At 42.6% G+C, this 15,672-nt stretch overlaps 1 protein-coding gene across 5 annotated transcripts in view; it reads left to right on the plus strand.

Moving 5' to 3' along the window:
* Window positions 1-14,922, plus strand: part of ATP9B (ATPase phospholipid transporting 9B (putative)) — a 123,163-nt gene extending 108,241 nt beyond the window's left edge. For all 5 annotated transcript variants that reach the window (XM_035126215.2, XM_060277934.1, XM_060277931.1 and 2 more), the window contains 11 exons: window positions 77-247; window positions 1,502-1,600; window positions 2,769-2,858; window positions 5,643-5,787; window positions 7,214-7,278; window positions 7,540-7,695; window positions 7,815-7,879; window positions 8,464-8,572; window positions 11,190-11,247; window positions 11,594-11,797; window positions 12,998-14,922. In XM_035126215.2, coding sequence (XP_034982106.2) covers window positions 77-247; window positions 1,502-1,600; window positions 2,769-2,858; window positions 5,643-5,787; window positions 7,214-7,278; window positions 7,540-7,695; window positions 7,815-7,879; window positions 8,464-8,572; window positions 11,190-11,247; window positions 11,594-11,797; window positions 12,998-13,134 — 1,299 coding nt within the window. In that variant the 3' untranslated portion in view covers window positions 13,135-14,922. The remainder of the gene's footprint in view (window positions 1-76; window positions 248-1,501; window positions 1,601-2,768; window positions 2,859-5,642; window positions 5,788-7,213; window positions 7,279-7,539; window positions 7,696-7,814; window positions 7,880-8,463; window positions 8,573-11,189; window positions 11,248-11,593; window positions 11,798-12,997) is intronic.
* The last annotated feature ends 750 nt before the right edge of the window (window positions 14,923-15,672 follow it).

A 15,672-nucleotide genomic window follows, 5' to 3' on the forward strand; every position in this document is an offset into this window, starting at 1 on the left:
CTTGTGGTAGTGTCCCAGCTGGCAACAAGTAAAAACCTTTTATGCATATAAAGTTAGATTTTTGTCTTGTAAATAGAATCGATACAACCAAGCAAAATTAAGTATACATGACAGAACCCTCAAGGTGGCCGCTGTTGTGGAGAGTTTAGAAAGAGAAATGGAATTACTGTGTCTCACTGGAGTTGAAGATCAACTACAGGCTGATGTCAGGCCAACTCTGGAGATGCTTCGAAATGCTGGAATAAAGGTACTAGCTTGTGTTTTGTCAGATAGTTAACTTGTTTCTTTAAATTTGTTGTCTTTGCATGGTAGATTTATTTCCACGAATAGCAAATGATTCAGTCTGCTACCATGTGAGAAGGAAGCAACACAAGGAGCGTTTGGATACTGGATAACCTCCTGCAGATCAAGCCGCAGAACTAAAGAGAGAGAAAGGAGGAGCCCAGCTCTGTTCTCTTATACCCATGTTGTCACTTCTCATGGAAGACTTATTTAACTATTACAGCAATAGATAACTATTCCATGAAGAATGTGCACAAAAGTACACATAAATATATTCTGTACCTGCAACGGTCATAAAATGTTTCTCTGTGAAATATTCCATGAATGCAGCCACAGACACATCTGTTTGAATAACAGTACTGACTTACCTCACATGACCTTCGTCTGGCAGTTCCCTCGTTGAGAGAAGCCAAGTTACAGGGAACCAGGCAGAGGGCCTTCTCGGTAGTAGCACCTGCCCTGTGGAACGCCCTCCCATCAGATGTCAAAGAGAAAAACAACTACCAGATTTTTAGAAGTCATCTGAAGGCAGCCCTGTTTAGGGAAGCTTTTAATGTTTAATAGATTATTGTATTTTATTTTTTCTGTTGGAAGCCGCCCAGAGTGGCTGGGGAAACAGCCAGATGGGCGAGGTATAAATAATAATAATAATAATAATAATTATTATTATTATTATTATTATTATTATTATTATTTGTCCTATCAACCTAAACTACCCGTTCTTCCTACACAGAGCTTCAACCAGTAGCAGATGGGGCGAGGGCAGGAGTGGTGCTGCTCCTCTCCTGATCTCTTGGCTGGTGAATCACTGCTGCTTCCTGGGAAGGTGAGTGGGAGATACAAGATGGTGGGGAGCTCAGCACTGTGTGAACATGCTGGTAGGAGGGCTGTATTAACTCCCTCAGTGCATTTGCACAGCCCTAACCTCCCCACAAACTTGTACCTCCCACTCTTAGTATAAAGCAGCAAATCTGCTGCTAAGAGGTCAGGTGAGCACTTCTGCCCCATCGCACCATCCACTACTGGCTCAACAGCTGCACCCTGCACCATATCCTTAGCAGAGGGGGACCTATACTTTTTTGTTTAATGATATATAATAAGAATTTGCTTTGATAGACAGCAATTGAATACAATGCTCAGGACAGAGATACATTTGCATTTTTTGTGAACGCAATAGACAAGTAATAGTCAACTAAACTGACTCTCAATTACTTCATAGATATGGATGTTAACAGGAGATAAATTGGAGACAGCTACTTGTATTGCAAAAAGCTCTCACCTAGTATCCAGAGCACAAGATATTCATATTTTCAGACCTGTAAGTATTGCTACCAGTACTTTGTTTTTTGTCACCCTTAGCAATGTCTGCAACTGTTGTGGTGTTTGCTAAAGACGTGATATGTGTTCTTTCATTTTGTCGTGTCATTCATTTTATCAGACAGACAGACAGACAGTATGGTAAAAGAATGAATTCCAGTGGGTATGCTATACACCCTTAGCTGTCCCAGTATAATTTGGTTTTTATGTTTCATGACATCTGTTGAATTATGCACATACTGTATACTCATGTTCTCATGCACCTACATGCCCACGTACTATGCGCCTGCACAGGCCATGTCAATGGGAACCATACAGAAAAAGTCTTATGTTTCAATTTGACCCCATGTCAGAGGATAGCTAAAGTGCAGTAAAGCCAGCTTAGTGTCTTTCCAACTACACTGAGAACATATTGACAGCTTTTTCTGATAGTCAAGGCCAGAGATTGAGGAACTCCAGTCTGTGAGCTAATCTTGGTCTGCTGGCTTTGACTCACATGGTCATTTCCCCCAGACTATGCCCATATTCCTGGAGTACCCCTTGCAAGTTTACCCATCCTCACTTAGTGCATGAGGACTTCCTCTCTTGGAATTATATTTGCATGAAAATGTCCCTTCTGCTCCACATTCCTTATATCTTATCTCTTTGGAAATCCTGGGGTAGAATACAGTTTCTCATTACAATAGATTTTCATCTTCTATGAAGTATTGCACTGGTCTGATATAGCACTAAACCAATGATTTAGCATTATGAGAATGTGCCACAATTTGTGCAATCTCTGCTCCTCTCCCCACTCCCCAGCTTTGCATCATTCCGAAGGGGAGTTTTAGAAAATTTCACCTACTCAGCCTCCCTTCAGCTTTGAAGATATTGCTGTATCTTGATTATTTACAGTGGGAGGCAAGAGGTGTTGCAGGAATGGGGGGGGGGGGTTGGTCTTTGTCTCCATAAAATGATATTTAAATCTCTTCTAGAGATTTAAGGATGGAAAAAATCAGAGTAATTCCACCATAGTAAAAAGCAGATGGGTGATAGATTAGATAGATAGATTAGATAGATGGATAGATAGATGGATAGATAGATAGATAGATAGATAGATAGATAGATAGATAGATACCGGTATATTACGGTCACACCTTAAACTGTTGAATGCTTCCTTTTTTATTAAGGTTACAAGTCGTGGAGAGGCTCATTTGGAGCTAAATGCATTCAGAAGGAAACATGACTGTGCATTGGTAATATCTGGGGACTCTCTGGAGGTAAGGCCCTGACTTTTGTCAGTGACTGTACTGTTAAGGTAATTTAAAAATTGATTGATTCTAAGTACTTTTACCACCAGACTGCCAAAAGAGGACCCGAATAACACCTTTGGTCTGCAGTTTGTTTTACATCAAAGACACTTAATACTGTAAGATCAAACCAAGTTGAGGAACAGTTACCCAGAATATCTTTTATCTGATACCAGCCTTGGACTCATTGAAATAAATGGAACTACTTTGAGTATAACTTTGTTATCACCTTCCTTCTGCAAAAATACTTGTTTGTCATTTCACAATATCAAAGATGATAATAACTTTCTGTGAGTTAAATTCTCCAATTTAAATTCGGGGGGGGGGGGGAGCCTCTCCAAGAGTTGCAGTGCCCTACCCTGCCCATTCAGCAATATAAGTGTGCTTGCAAACTACCAGTTACAATTTACAGAGACACTGGCACAAGAATCACTTAGGAGATTTTTACTGGAAAGTTTTAAGAATCAGCATTATCGTGTTTTTTTTTGGGGGGGGGGGTAGTTTTTAAACTTATTTTTTCAGTTTCTAAAAACACTTAAACAATCTCCATATATCCCACCCGCAACAAACATTCATTTCACACACAATGTAGCTTATATAGTCAAACATTAAGCAGATATGTAACAATAATTACACTCTGTTAAGTGTCTTGTACTCCATACGGGTTGTCCATGAGTGAGTTGTAGGTATTCTTGATTGCATCTTTTTTGGAAGCAACAAATTAGTTCCACCCTCAGCTAGTCCCCTAGCAAATCTGTTTGCTCCTTCTTTGAGTTCTGCAGAAGGAGTCAATATGTGGGCAAGCCTCTTGTTCTTGCAATAGTGTCTATTCCTGTTGGGAAGGATGAGCTTGCCCCACGATGAGTTGTGAGGAGGTCAGGAATATCTGTCATGGACATGATCATCGGAAGCTGCCTTATGCAAATAATTGGTCTTTTTGCTCAGTCTTGTTGACAGTCCCTGGCAGCAGCACTTCAAGTTTTCATGCAGAAGCCCTTTCCACCTCTCTCTAGAGATAACATGAATGGAACCTTTGCATTCAAAGCATGTACTGTATTAACATGCTCTAATACAGGGGTGTCAAACTCAAATTCATCGGGGGCCGCATCAGCAGTTTGGTCACCCTCAAAGGGCCAGTTGTGTCTGTAGGACTATGTGTCCACTCTTTATTATCATAAATTATTGTCACTGCATTCAATTATTACTGTTTTTTGTAATAATGTAAGCTCATTCCCGCCCCCACGCGGATCACATTCCTGCGTCGTGGCGCGTGTGTGGGAGGGGATGTAAACGAGGGAAATTTGAACAAAAGGTGGGGATCGACGGCTTCCGGGGGGGGGGGGGGGCTCAACTAAACCTTCGGCAGGAAGGAGAAAGCCACTGCTGGGATTAAAAACCTGCAGATGGAAAGAGGGCTTCCCTCTCCGGCCCTGCGCACACCCAAACCCCGCTAGGCAGGATGCCACACGCTGCAACCCACCCCATGCTTTGGAGAGGGGCAGGAACATGCGGTGCAGCGCCAACTCCCTGCTTTGCTTTTGCATCCTCCCTCCTCAGTGCCAGAGTCCCTTCCCCTCGCGCTGAGGGAGGGCAGCGGATTTCCCGAGGAGGAAAGCGGCAGCAGCCCCAGCGGACGTGCATCTTCGCCTCCTCCCACCTACTCAAACCGCGAGGCGACTCCATCTGGAGCCCTACATCACGAGGGGCTGAGAGGAGGCGGCGGCAGAGCGGGAAGAGCAGGAACCCGTGCCGTCGCCGCCGCCTCCCTCCCGACCGCCCCCCGGGGAGCAGCTCCGCCGGAACTGAGAAGCCAAAGGGCGGCTCGGGGGTGGGGGGCAGAGCAAAAGCCAGGCACCCTCCCGAGTGTCTATGAGGAGAAAACGGGGGAAGAGGGAAGAGAAACCCGGCTCCATCAAGAGAGGGGCTGTTGCGCTTCACCTACTTCCCCCTCAGGCTCACTCCGCGTCCCTTTCGCCCGCTCGCTCGCCCACCTCCCGGATGCAGCCGAGGAGAGGAAGGGAAGCGGCGGGCGGCGGCTCCCCAGTGCCGCCTCACTCGCTCTCGGAGACAACAGCAAAGCCCGCCAAAAAAATATCCAGCGCTGCTCCGTCCCGGCACCAACTTTGCCGGCGGCACCTGTAGGGCTTTCCTACCTCCTCGGCGGGCTTCCTCCTCCTGCATCTCACTTCCCCGTCTGGCCGCTGTGCCACCGCCTCTCTCAGCCTCATTCGAAATTGAAATTCCCTGGCCAAGGCCGTCAGCGTGGCTCCAGCGCCCCGGCCTCCGCCTGCAGCCCCGCCCCCGGTTTTGACCCTCGGCCAATCGCAGGCTCCAGAACTACTGTCAGTGGTTAGTGTCGGCGGCAGCTACGCGGGCCACATGATGAGGTCTGGCGGGCCGGATTAGGCCCCCGGGCCTTGTGTTTGACACCCGTGCTCTAATAGATCCTGTTTTGTGTTGTATCAAAATAAAGGTACAAGATAAATAGTATGTTCTTTAATCTTCATTCACACACCACAGTGATTTCCATTGATGAAGAAACAAACTGCCTTTTAGACTTTACAATAGCAGACATTTATCTACCATTTCTTTCTATCTTGCCCATAGCCCATGGTACATGTACTTCTGGTGCATGGGAATAGCACTGAAAAGTGATCCAACTTTCAACTAACTGCTTGGTCTCATGTTGTTTAAGCTAAAAATACTGCTGGAGTTCTGTTGAGTGGTAAACCCCCAATATGTTGCTTTTTGTAGGTCTGCTTGAAATACTATGAGCATGAATTTGTGGAACTAGCTTGTCAGTGTCCAGCTGTAGTATGCTGCCGATGTTCACCCACCCAAAAGGCCCACATAGTAAAATTGTTGCAACACCACACAGGAAAACGTACTTGTGCAATAGGTAAGCATCCACTCTGGTTTTATTCCTGTTGACAAACTAATGATATGTCTGTCCTCTCAAGTACAATAATGACTAAGGAACTGTCCTGGATAATTTAATATGTGAATGTTATACTTTCATTTATTTATTTTCGTAAAAACATTGAAAAAATGTGAAGAATTAAAATGCTCTGCTTTAATCATTAATTCTTGGTACTAAAAATATTTAAAATGCATTATTAAAAGTATATTATCATGTGTAATGATGTGTGTAGCTTCCTCACGAGTAACCGGCTCCAAGCCCTGTGCTTGGGTTTTACAGGGTTTTATTATATACATATGTACAAGACAGAGCAACAAAAGCATGACTGTACTAATCCGATTCAGAATCCGGAAGCATGTCCCTTCGTGATTTACGCCAGCATAACCCCCGGGGCACCCGGAACCTCCTCCGTTGTTCCCTCCTCTTTTCCCCCATCCTCTGTTGGGGTGAGGGTGCTGGTTGAGCACCCTCTCCACTAGAGCTGGTCAGTTGAGGGGCCGGCGCTGTGGCTCTTGGAGCCGCCTCCTCTTGAGTGCTTGGTTCCGCCCTTTGCAACTCTTCTTCTGGAGCTCCCCTCTCCTCAACATCCCGAAGGGTTTTCAACTCCTCCTGAGCCTCAGTCCTACCTTCCGGTGGAAGCTGCCAGGCGCTAGGTGCTGGGGCTCTGGCAGCGTCCAGGAGGTCTCACTCCGACCCACCAGGCTCTTCGCTGACCCCTGGTGGTTCCCTGACACCCAGTATCCTTTGATTTTACTTTGAGCTTATTTTTCTATGACAGTATTCAAATCCTTTATGCCACACAAATAGTCCAGATACACAAGTACCGTACTATTTTTTCTTAATAAATTTCATGATACTTCCCATTCATTCTAATTCAGGTTCTCAAAAGGTTTTGTTTATCATAGTCTTGGATCATAAACTTACATTTTCAAGTACTTGACGAAGAGCGTCCACATCAAAAGATTTTTTGCTGCTTATTCCTTGCTCAGTGATAGTTCAAGCTGATACATGAATTTCTGTATAATAGCAATATAGCAGGTTCTTGCTACTGCCCAGCAGATAATTAAGCCCATTTAAATCAATAGGTTTAAGAAGGCTCAGTTGCTACATTTTTTTTTATAAAAATGTGCAATTAATAAGTGGATCTCCAGTATTTCATATCTCTGAATGGTCAATTTAAATGTAAGGGATCAGAAATCATTGAAGTGAGAGATACATACTGACCTGTAATATGTCTGCTTTTTGTTTTGCATTACCAAAACTGAGGTTAGAAATAACCTTCTAACCTAAATGCTAATTCAGATAACTTGTTAAATTAATTCCAAGTGAAACTAAATCCAACAAGCAAATTTTAAAGATTGTGGAACTGGTCTATAATGTGACAGGTGATTGTACTTTTTTTCAGGTGATGGAGGAAATGATGTCAATATGATCCAAGCAGCAGACTGTGGAATTGGAATTGAAGGAAAGGTATATTTATTACAGAGTTTTTTAAATGTATACTTTATAATGTGTTGGAATCCACTGGTTAAAATTGTAAATACATTTGGTATATGTATATCTTACTCAGTTCATAGTAAAAGTTCATGCTGGGTATAAATCACAATCACTTGAATTTTCAGATTTGGAGATGCTCATTATTAAACCTGTTAATAGATTGTACTTTTTCCAATGTGATGTTTACAGTGTTGATCTTTTTTTTTTAATGTGTGATTCTTATTTTCAATTTAGGAGGGGAAACAAGCTTCTTTGGCTGCTGATTTTTCAATTACACAATTTAAACACATTGGCCGGCTGCTGATGGTACATGGTCGAAATAGTTACAAAAGATCTGCAGCACTTGGTCAATTTGTCATGCACAGAGGCCTTATTATTTCAACTATGCAGGTATTTAATTCTTTTTGCTTTCATGGTGAACTGTTTACCAACATTGTTCTAGTCATTTAAATAATTTCCCCAGATTATCTGTAGGAATCCCAATATAATATACTGTGTTCTTCCTCTAGGCTGTGTTTTCTTCAGTCTTCTATTTTGCATCTGTTCCTTTATACCAAGGTTTCCTCATGGTAGGGTAAGTAAGAGATTCAGTTCTACAAAAACTTTATTTCAGAGGTGTTTTGGGTGGTTTTTTTTACAGCCATTGTCATTATGATAATGGCTATTAGGTATAATGAACAATAACATTCATTATGTTACCACTATTATGGCATGTAATATGTTACCATTATAGATGGCCACTATAATCCTTTTCTTGTGGCCTTAAAACCAGTACTAATTCTAGACAGAAACCAGTGAATTGAAGCATGTGCCACTAATGGCTACTTCACACAAGTCAAATTTAGTACATAAAAGTGAGTTACGTGTAGAAAAGTACACAAATCCCTTGTTTAGTTTATCTCATGCTTGCTAACCCACATGCAGCAGGAGGCCTCCTCAATTTTCAATGAGTTCCTGCGAACCTCCCTCTTAAGTATAAACGGGGTAAAAAAATACATAATCAGATTGTGTTATTTTGATTGGTGAAGATAGTATGTCCAAAGCAAGACTAACATATGCCATAGCTTACCATGGGCACCAGGATATTATTATGGAAGTGAAAGCAACTTTATGTAAAGGATACATTTTTAAATATTTTTCAAATGATTTCTCCCTGAGGTATGCAACCATATACACGATGTTCCCAGTTTTCTCCTTAGTGCTGGATCAGGATGTGAAACCGGAAACGGCACTCCTTTATCCAGAACTTTATAAAGACCTTACTAAGGTAAGAGTTTTCAAAACGGGTCCATGTGGGCAACATTCTTTCTTTCCTTTTTTCTCTCCCCCCCCCCTTGGCCCTTGTTCATTTATTTCATAAAATTTGTACACCATTTGATTGCAAAAAAAAACCCAAAAACCCTTAAAGCAGTTTACAAAAAGAGTTGCCACTTCCAGAGCAAAATATTATAGTGACTAGTGTATTTCAGCCCGTTCAATAACGGGCGCTAGAACATCCTGGGGTTTGGAGAAGCGCTTGCGCAGCGCTTCTCCGAACCCTGGGACCTGTCCTTACTGTCGGCGGCAGGGGGACAGAAACGGAGGAGGAGAAAGCGCTGCTTTCTCCTCCTCCGTTCCTCTCTCCCAGCCGCCGACAGCAAGGAGACATCCTGGGGTTTGGAGAAGCGCTTGCGCAGCGCTTCTCCGAACCCTGGGACCTGTCCTTACTGTCGGCGGCAGGGGGACAGGAACGGAGGAGGAGAAAGCGCTGCTTTCTCCTCCTCCGTTCCTCTCTCCCAGCCGCCGACAGCAAGGAGACATCCTGGGGTTTGGAGAAGCGCTTGTGCAGCGCTTCTCCGAACCCTGGGACCTGTCCTTGCTGTCGGCGGCAGGGGGACAGGAACGGAGGAGGAGAAAGCGCTGCTTTCTCCTCCTCCGTTCCTCTCTCCCAGCCGCCGACAGCAAGGAGACATCCTGGGGTTTGGAGAAGCGCTTGCGCAGCGCTTCTCCGAACCCTGGGACCTGTCCTTACTGTCGGCGGCAGGGGGACAGGAACGGAGGAGGAGAAAGCGCTGCTTTCTCCTCCTCCGTTCCTCTCTCCCAGCCGCCGACAGGAAGCAGACATCCCGGGGTTCGGAGAAGCGCTTGCGCAGCGCTTCTCCGAACCCTGGGACCTGTCCTTGCTGTCGGCGGCAGGGGGACAGGAACGGAGGAGGAGAAAGCGCTGCTTTCTCCTCCTCCGTTCCTCTCTCCCAGCCGCCGACAGCAAGGAGACATCCTGGGGTTTGGAGAAGCGCTTGCGCAGCGCTTCTCCGAACCCTGGGACCTGTCCTTACTGTCGGCGGCAGGGGGACAGGAACGGAGGAGGAGAAAGCGCTGCTTTCTCCTCCTCCGTTCCTCTCTCCCAGCCGCCGACAGCAAGGAGACATCCTGGGGTTTGGAGAAGCGCTTGTGCAGCGCTTCTCCGAACCCTGGGACCTGTCCTTGCTGTCGGCGGCAGGGGGACAGGAACGGAGGAGGAGAAAGCGCTGCTTTCTCCTCCTCCGTTCCTCTCTCCCAGCCGCCGACAGCAAGGAGACATCCTGGGGTTTGGAGAAGCGCTTGCGCAGCGCTTCTCCGAACCCTGGGACCTGTCCTTACTGTCGGCGGCAGGGGGACAGGAACGGAGGAGGAGAAAGCGCTGCTTTCTCCTCCTCCGTTCCTCTCTCCCAGCCGCCGACAGGAAGCAGACATCCCGGGGTTCGGAGAAGCGCTTGCGCAGCGCTTCTCCGAACCCTGGGACCCGTCCTTACTGTCGGCGGCAGGGGGACAGGAACGGAGGAGGAGAAAGCGCTGCTTTCTCCTCCTCCGTTCCTCTCTCCCAGCCGCCGACAGGAAGCAGACATCCCGGGGTTCGGAGAAGCGCTTGCGCAGCGCTTCTCCGAACCCTGGGACCCGTCCTTACTGTCGGCGGCAGGGGGACAGGAACGGAGGAGGAGAAAGCGGCGCTTTCTCCTCCTTCCTTCCTCTCCCCCAGCCGCCGACAGGAAGGACGCGCGCACTCTCCCCCCCCCCGCCTCCTCCAACCGCCGCTCCTCACGGCCAGGGAGGGTTGTGAGGAGGCCTTCGCCGGCCTCCACCCCGGCGGGAGCGGCGGTTGGAGGAGGCAGAGGGGGGGGGAGAGTGCGCGCGGGCAGTCTCTGCTGTCCAATCCCTGTATCCCTGGGGCACATGCGCAGTACCTCAGGGACACACGGGACATCTGGACGCAGGGACAACATGGACATTATTATATAGGATAAGTTGACATAGCATGCATCTTGCCTTGAACACTGGGCAGTTTCTTCATATTAAGACCAGCATCAGCACCCTTGAGCAGCTGCTGGGACCCAAGTAGTAGGTGTCGCCCACTGTCTTGACCGCAGCTGGTTCTGGGAATCATTCAGTGGCATTGTGGGTAATTTAGATGGTTGGTGGATTCCCAGATCCTGCCACATGGGAGAATGCTCCACCTGTGTGCAGTGAGAAGTCATGACCCATGGATACCCTTTGGCATATTATAGTTGCATGTGTTGATTTTAAGGGAGAAAGTGAAATTGTGTGTTATATCAGTAATGAAAAACAAATGTCCCTTTCAAAACTACAGCTGAGGTTGTTTTTTTCAGAAGTGATTATAATTATTGCAAAATTAAACCACAGCACTATATATTCAATAGAGAAATTGAATCCTTTTGCAAAAGTTTAAATAAATCTTTTAAGTTTACCTTACCAAATGTAATTGCTGAAATGTAGCCCATATATTCTATTTTTTAAATCAGGTCGTTTTAGTCCCAAAATATATAATAAAAATGCATAGTTTTTTGCTAATTGAATATATTTTGCCTTGTCAAAGTTGCTTAAAAACTTCTTTTCATTGTTTCTTTTAGGGAAGATCTTTGTCATTTAAGACTTTCCTCATCTGGGTTTTAATCAGTATTTACCAAGGTAAGAGATCTGTCTTGGCTTTTTTCCTTGAGTAATTTTTTTTTTTGTCATCTAACAGTTCCATTTCAGCTTTCACAATTAAATTTCCAGAACTTAATGTTTCACCCACAGGGCTTTTAAAATTGCTTTATGTTTATCTTGAAATAAGATATTCAAGTAGTGTCAGACCTATTAATTGCAGTTCAACATTGATCTTTTTTTGCCAAGACTCCATGCATTTTGCCATATTCTCCATGCAGTCCCTGAATGCCTAGAATGAGGAGTGGAAGTTCTGCAACTAACCGTGCATGAAGAAGATGAGCTCTACAGTGAATCCATAATTAAAGTTCTTGTATATCTTTCTCAGGTGGCATTCTGATGTACGGAGCTCTTTTGCTTTTCGAATCTGAATTTGTCCATGTTGTTGCCATTTCTTTCACTGCACTAATCCTGACTGAGCTCTTGATGGTTGCACTTACCATACGAACATGGCATTGGTTAATGGTGGTGGCTGAAATCTTCAGCCTTTGCTGTTACGTGGCCTCGCTTGCATTTCTAAATGAATATTTTGGTGAGTAGTTATCACTTACATAATGGGTAGCATCTATTGTTCTGTTTTAAGATGTGCTATGTTTACACAGCTGTGAGCAGTATGACAGTAGTTTTTGTCTGAATTCAATTCAGCTGTATTAATTTGATCCAGATATGTGGACTGTCGCCAAAGGTAACACCGGGCAACTTTCATTATATATAAAAATCTTACCTTTATCACAAGCGATTGTGTTAGGATTCCTCTTTGCCAGAGCATTCACATTAAAAATGCTGTTGGAGGTATGGAGTTACAGTACTGACCTCTGTCTTCTGTTTATCTAACTTAGCTCTTAAAAATAACATTCACTTTTAGAATATACTCCAGAATGTATTTTTAAATCTGAAAGGGTATGGCCTGTAGGAGAGCAGCCTTCAGATACTACTAACTACTTTCGAACCTTTCAGCTCTCTCTTAACACATTCCTTTTTTATATATTGCATCTTCTCTTATTTCCTTGTTTTTCTATAAATCTGTCCTTTCTTCTTCTACCTTATCGGAGCAGGTATAGGCAGAGTGTCTTTTGGAGCTTTCTTAGGTAGGTATAATTGCTATTTTCTTAAAGATAAAGTGCCCCACAGAGCACTAGGACAATTTTGCCCAAACAGTAACAAGCATCATTTTTTTGCTAGCATTGAAAAGCAAAGTGTTCTTTTCATATTCCACTGCATGGTAATTACTTGGAATCTTAATGGATTTATATTGAAAAAGACTAATCAGGTTCTTAATTGTTTAATTGAATATGTATTTAAATTTACATGTGCAAATATCAGTGAAAGTGTGTCTTTCAACAATCCTGAAATCTATAAAATTCAACTTTCAAAGTTCAAAATTTGCTTTTAATTTTGTTTAAATCATGCTGGATTTTTAAAAGGTGACATATTTGAACACCTTCCCTTTGTGCTTGGTCATTTGCCTTTGAGCAAGAGCCTGGCATTTTCAAATCTGTCATGTTGGTGTTATTCAGTCCATTTTCAGGAGAGACTGATTTAATAAAGCAATTTTAAAAGAAACATATATGACAGTGTACAACTGTGGCCTAATATTAATCAGCTCCCACCACCTCACAGTCTTTTAAAATAGCCTTTGACAAGAGTTCAGTGATATTTATTGATCTTGCACATTGGACATTCCCCCAATTTCCCGCTTTTATAACTTATTTCCCCTTTTTTATGTCTATAGATCTTGCCTTTATCACAACTGTGACCTTCCTGTGGAAAGTGTCAGCCATCACTGTAGTAAGCTGTCTTCCACTTTATATTCTGAAGTACTTAAAACGTAAATTTTCTCCTCCAAGTTACTCCAAACTTACCTCGTAAAAATGACTGCACACCTGTGTTTTTTTCCCACCAATGTGACTATACCTAGAAATTGCTTCAAGCATTCACACTCTACTTCAGTCTGTAACAGAGAGAAGAAAAACATTACCTAACCAGAAAAATGGAGCAAACGGCACAAAAAAAGATGGGGAACCTCTTCAAGGTGTAACAGTGAGCTTATTAGCAGAACTGTTCAGAAGAAACATATTTCCTTTTGTACACAGCTTTTTTAAACTGAGTTAACAGTGCTTCTGAATTATTTAATTGCTACTGTAAAGGATTTATTCCTACTGCACTATTTTTCTGCACATGAAACGGAAAACATTTTTTCCTATAAGCTCATAATTTACTGATAGACACATTCTTTCATCGGAATATTCATGTGTAACAAGCCTAGAAACTGTAAATGCGATTGTCTGTATTTGCTGCTCTATGTAACCGATATATGCACTATATGAATTATGTAAACTGTCTGCGTAGCACAGTATTTGTTTGGGATCTGTGGTCCTTTTTTCCTCCCTTGTACTCTCCATTGCTAGCTGCATTAAGAAATCCGTGTCATAGATAGCAGCCTTTCAATTGCAAATGGAGGCCACATTGCACAAAACGTGATGGAAATGAATTCCTGTACATATTTACATTATACCTACTGATCTGTACAGATTGACCTAGACTTTACTATTCAGTAAATGTTTTATAAACTCCTAGCTGCTTTGTATTTGTAAAGCTATACTCCAGAAGCATAAGCGCATTACTGAACACTTCATATACAACATATATAGAAATTAACCTTGAATGGAAAAAAAATCCACCAACAATGAGTTCTGTGCAGCTTTCGTCGTTTTAGTGGGGATTTTGCTCAAGGCCCATGGGAAATGGTTATGTAGCAACCATGCTTAATGGATCATTCCCAAACAGTCTGTTCTGGGTGCAGGAGTTTCTGTGTCTATGCACAACTCCTCTTCCTGGAATGTTTCCCCCATTAATTTCAGTAGATGGAACTGATCCACATACATGGTTCCTCTTTGTACATGTGTATTGACTTTCTGTTTGAATTAATGAGGGTCTCTGCACAAACTTCCTTTGAGCATAGACTGTACATGGAACTCTTGAGTCTGGCAAGTACATGCACATTGTAATTGTTTTCTTAAGGTTACTCAGGTAAAAGGGGTAAAATGGACAACATAATAATAGCAGAAAATCTATCATCTTCCAAAACTTAATCTTTATATTTCTGAGTTAGTTACAACAAAGAAAAGAACACAATTTAATTGGATGTAATCTTGATGGATATTTGTCTGAATCTTATGTACTGTATTATTATGCAGGATATTTTTTCTCCTCAGTGCTGTTTCGTTTTTTAAGAAATGTACTAGGTTATTTAGCTTAGTCAAGTACCAGCTGAAAGAATAAATATAATTTACCCATGCTTCTTTACTAAAAATAATAGTTTATTTGTATGTTTTAAGCAATTGATAATTGTATTTTGTATCACATTGTTTTGTTAGACTCTCTCGCAACTCCTTTTATAGTTACTTAGAACCATCATCTTATGCCCTTCTTATTTTATAATGATGCTAATCTTGGACACCTCCACAGACAGACTGTTGCCAAGCTAGTTGAGCTACAATCCAACTCCATTTGTTTTGAAGATGTTTTAATAGCAACTGATCCTTGCTTCTTTTTTAAATAAAAAAAACTTTTTTTTTCATTATAAAAGCAATAAAACCTCATTTCTACCAAATATTCTTATTGAAAGTTTGTAAAATAAACTTGTTTGGTAGTGTTTCTGTTATGCTTTGCTCATTAATTTTCTTTCTGTGAACTTCTGGAACAATCAGTTAATCACAGTGCCCACTAGATGTCATCAGGTTGTTGCTGGGGGGGGGGTGTTATGTGCTGGCACACTGCTCTGCTCATGATATGTGAAATCTGCTAAGCTTTTAATTATTGTAAATGAAAACAGAAAGCTAAAATACGTCCAGTTCTTTTGGAATACTTATAAACAAACAATTGCAAATGACCATCAGCTTATGAACAGAGGAGTCAGCAATATTATATCCAGTGTCCATTTTCCATTGCAATTATTTATCCATATGTTCCAAGCAGGCAAAAACCTCACCGTGTTTAAATTCAGTACATGAACAAAAGGTGCTTGGTCATCTTTTGATATAAAATAACTTTTATTGTGGGCTAAATTAATAAGAAAGAAAAACAGACCTGGTTTAACAAATGCAAGTAGTTTTACCTGAGCATATCTGTGTACAAGAACGCAAATATACATAAGTGTATTGTGTATCTCATGTATATATATATGTACATATGTATATTAAAAATTAACTGACTATTACATGGTTAGTGTGAGAGCACTGTGTGAAAAGAACACAATTAACCAATATTTGTTACTTACTTGCATCTTATTATACCTAATGCAAACAGGAAAGAAAAGCATTTCACTTTTGCGGTACTTCTACTGCGAGATTTGTAGGTGGAAGTGCAGTGCACAGTACCTGTTACATAACCTTTCCTTTTCCAGCA

Source organism: Zootoca vivipara, chromosome 8, assembly GCF_963506605.1.
Source record: "Zootoca vivipara chromosome 8, rZooViv1.1, whole genome shotgun sequence".
In the NCBI taxonomy this organism is placed as follows: Eukaryota; Metazoa; Chordata; class Lepidosauria; order Squamata; family Lacertidae; genus Zootoca; species Zootoca vivipara.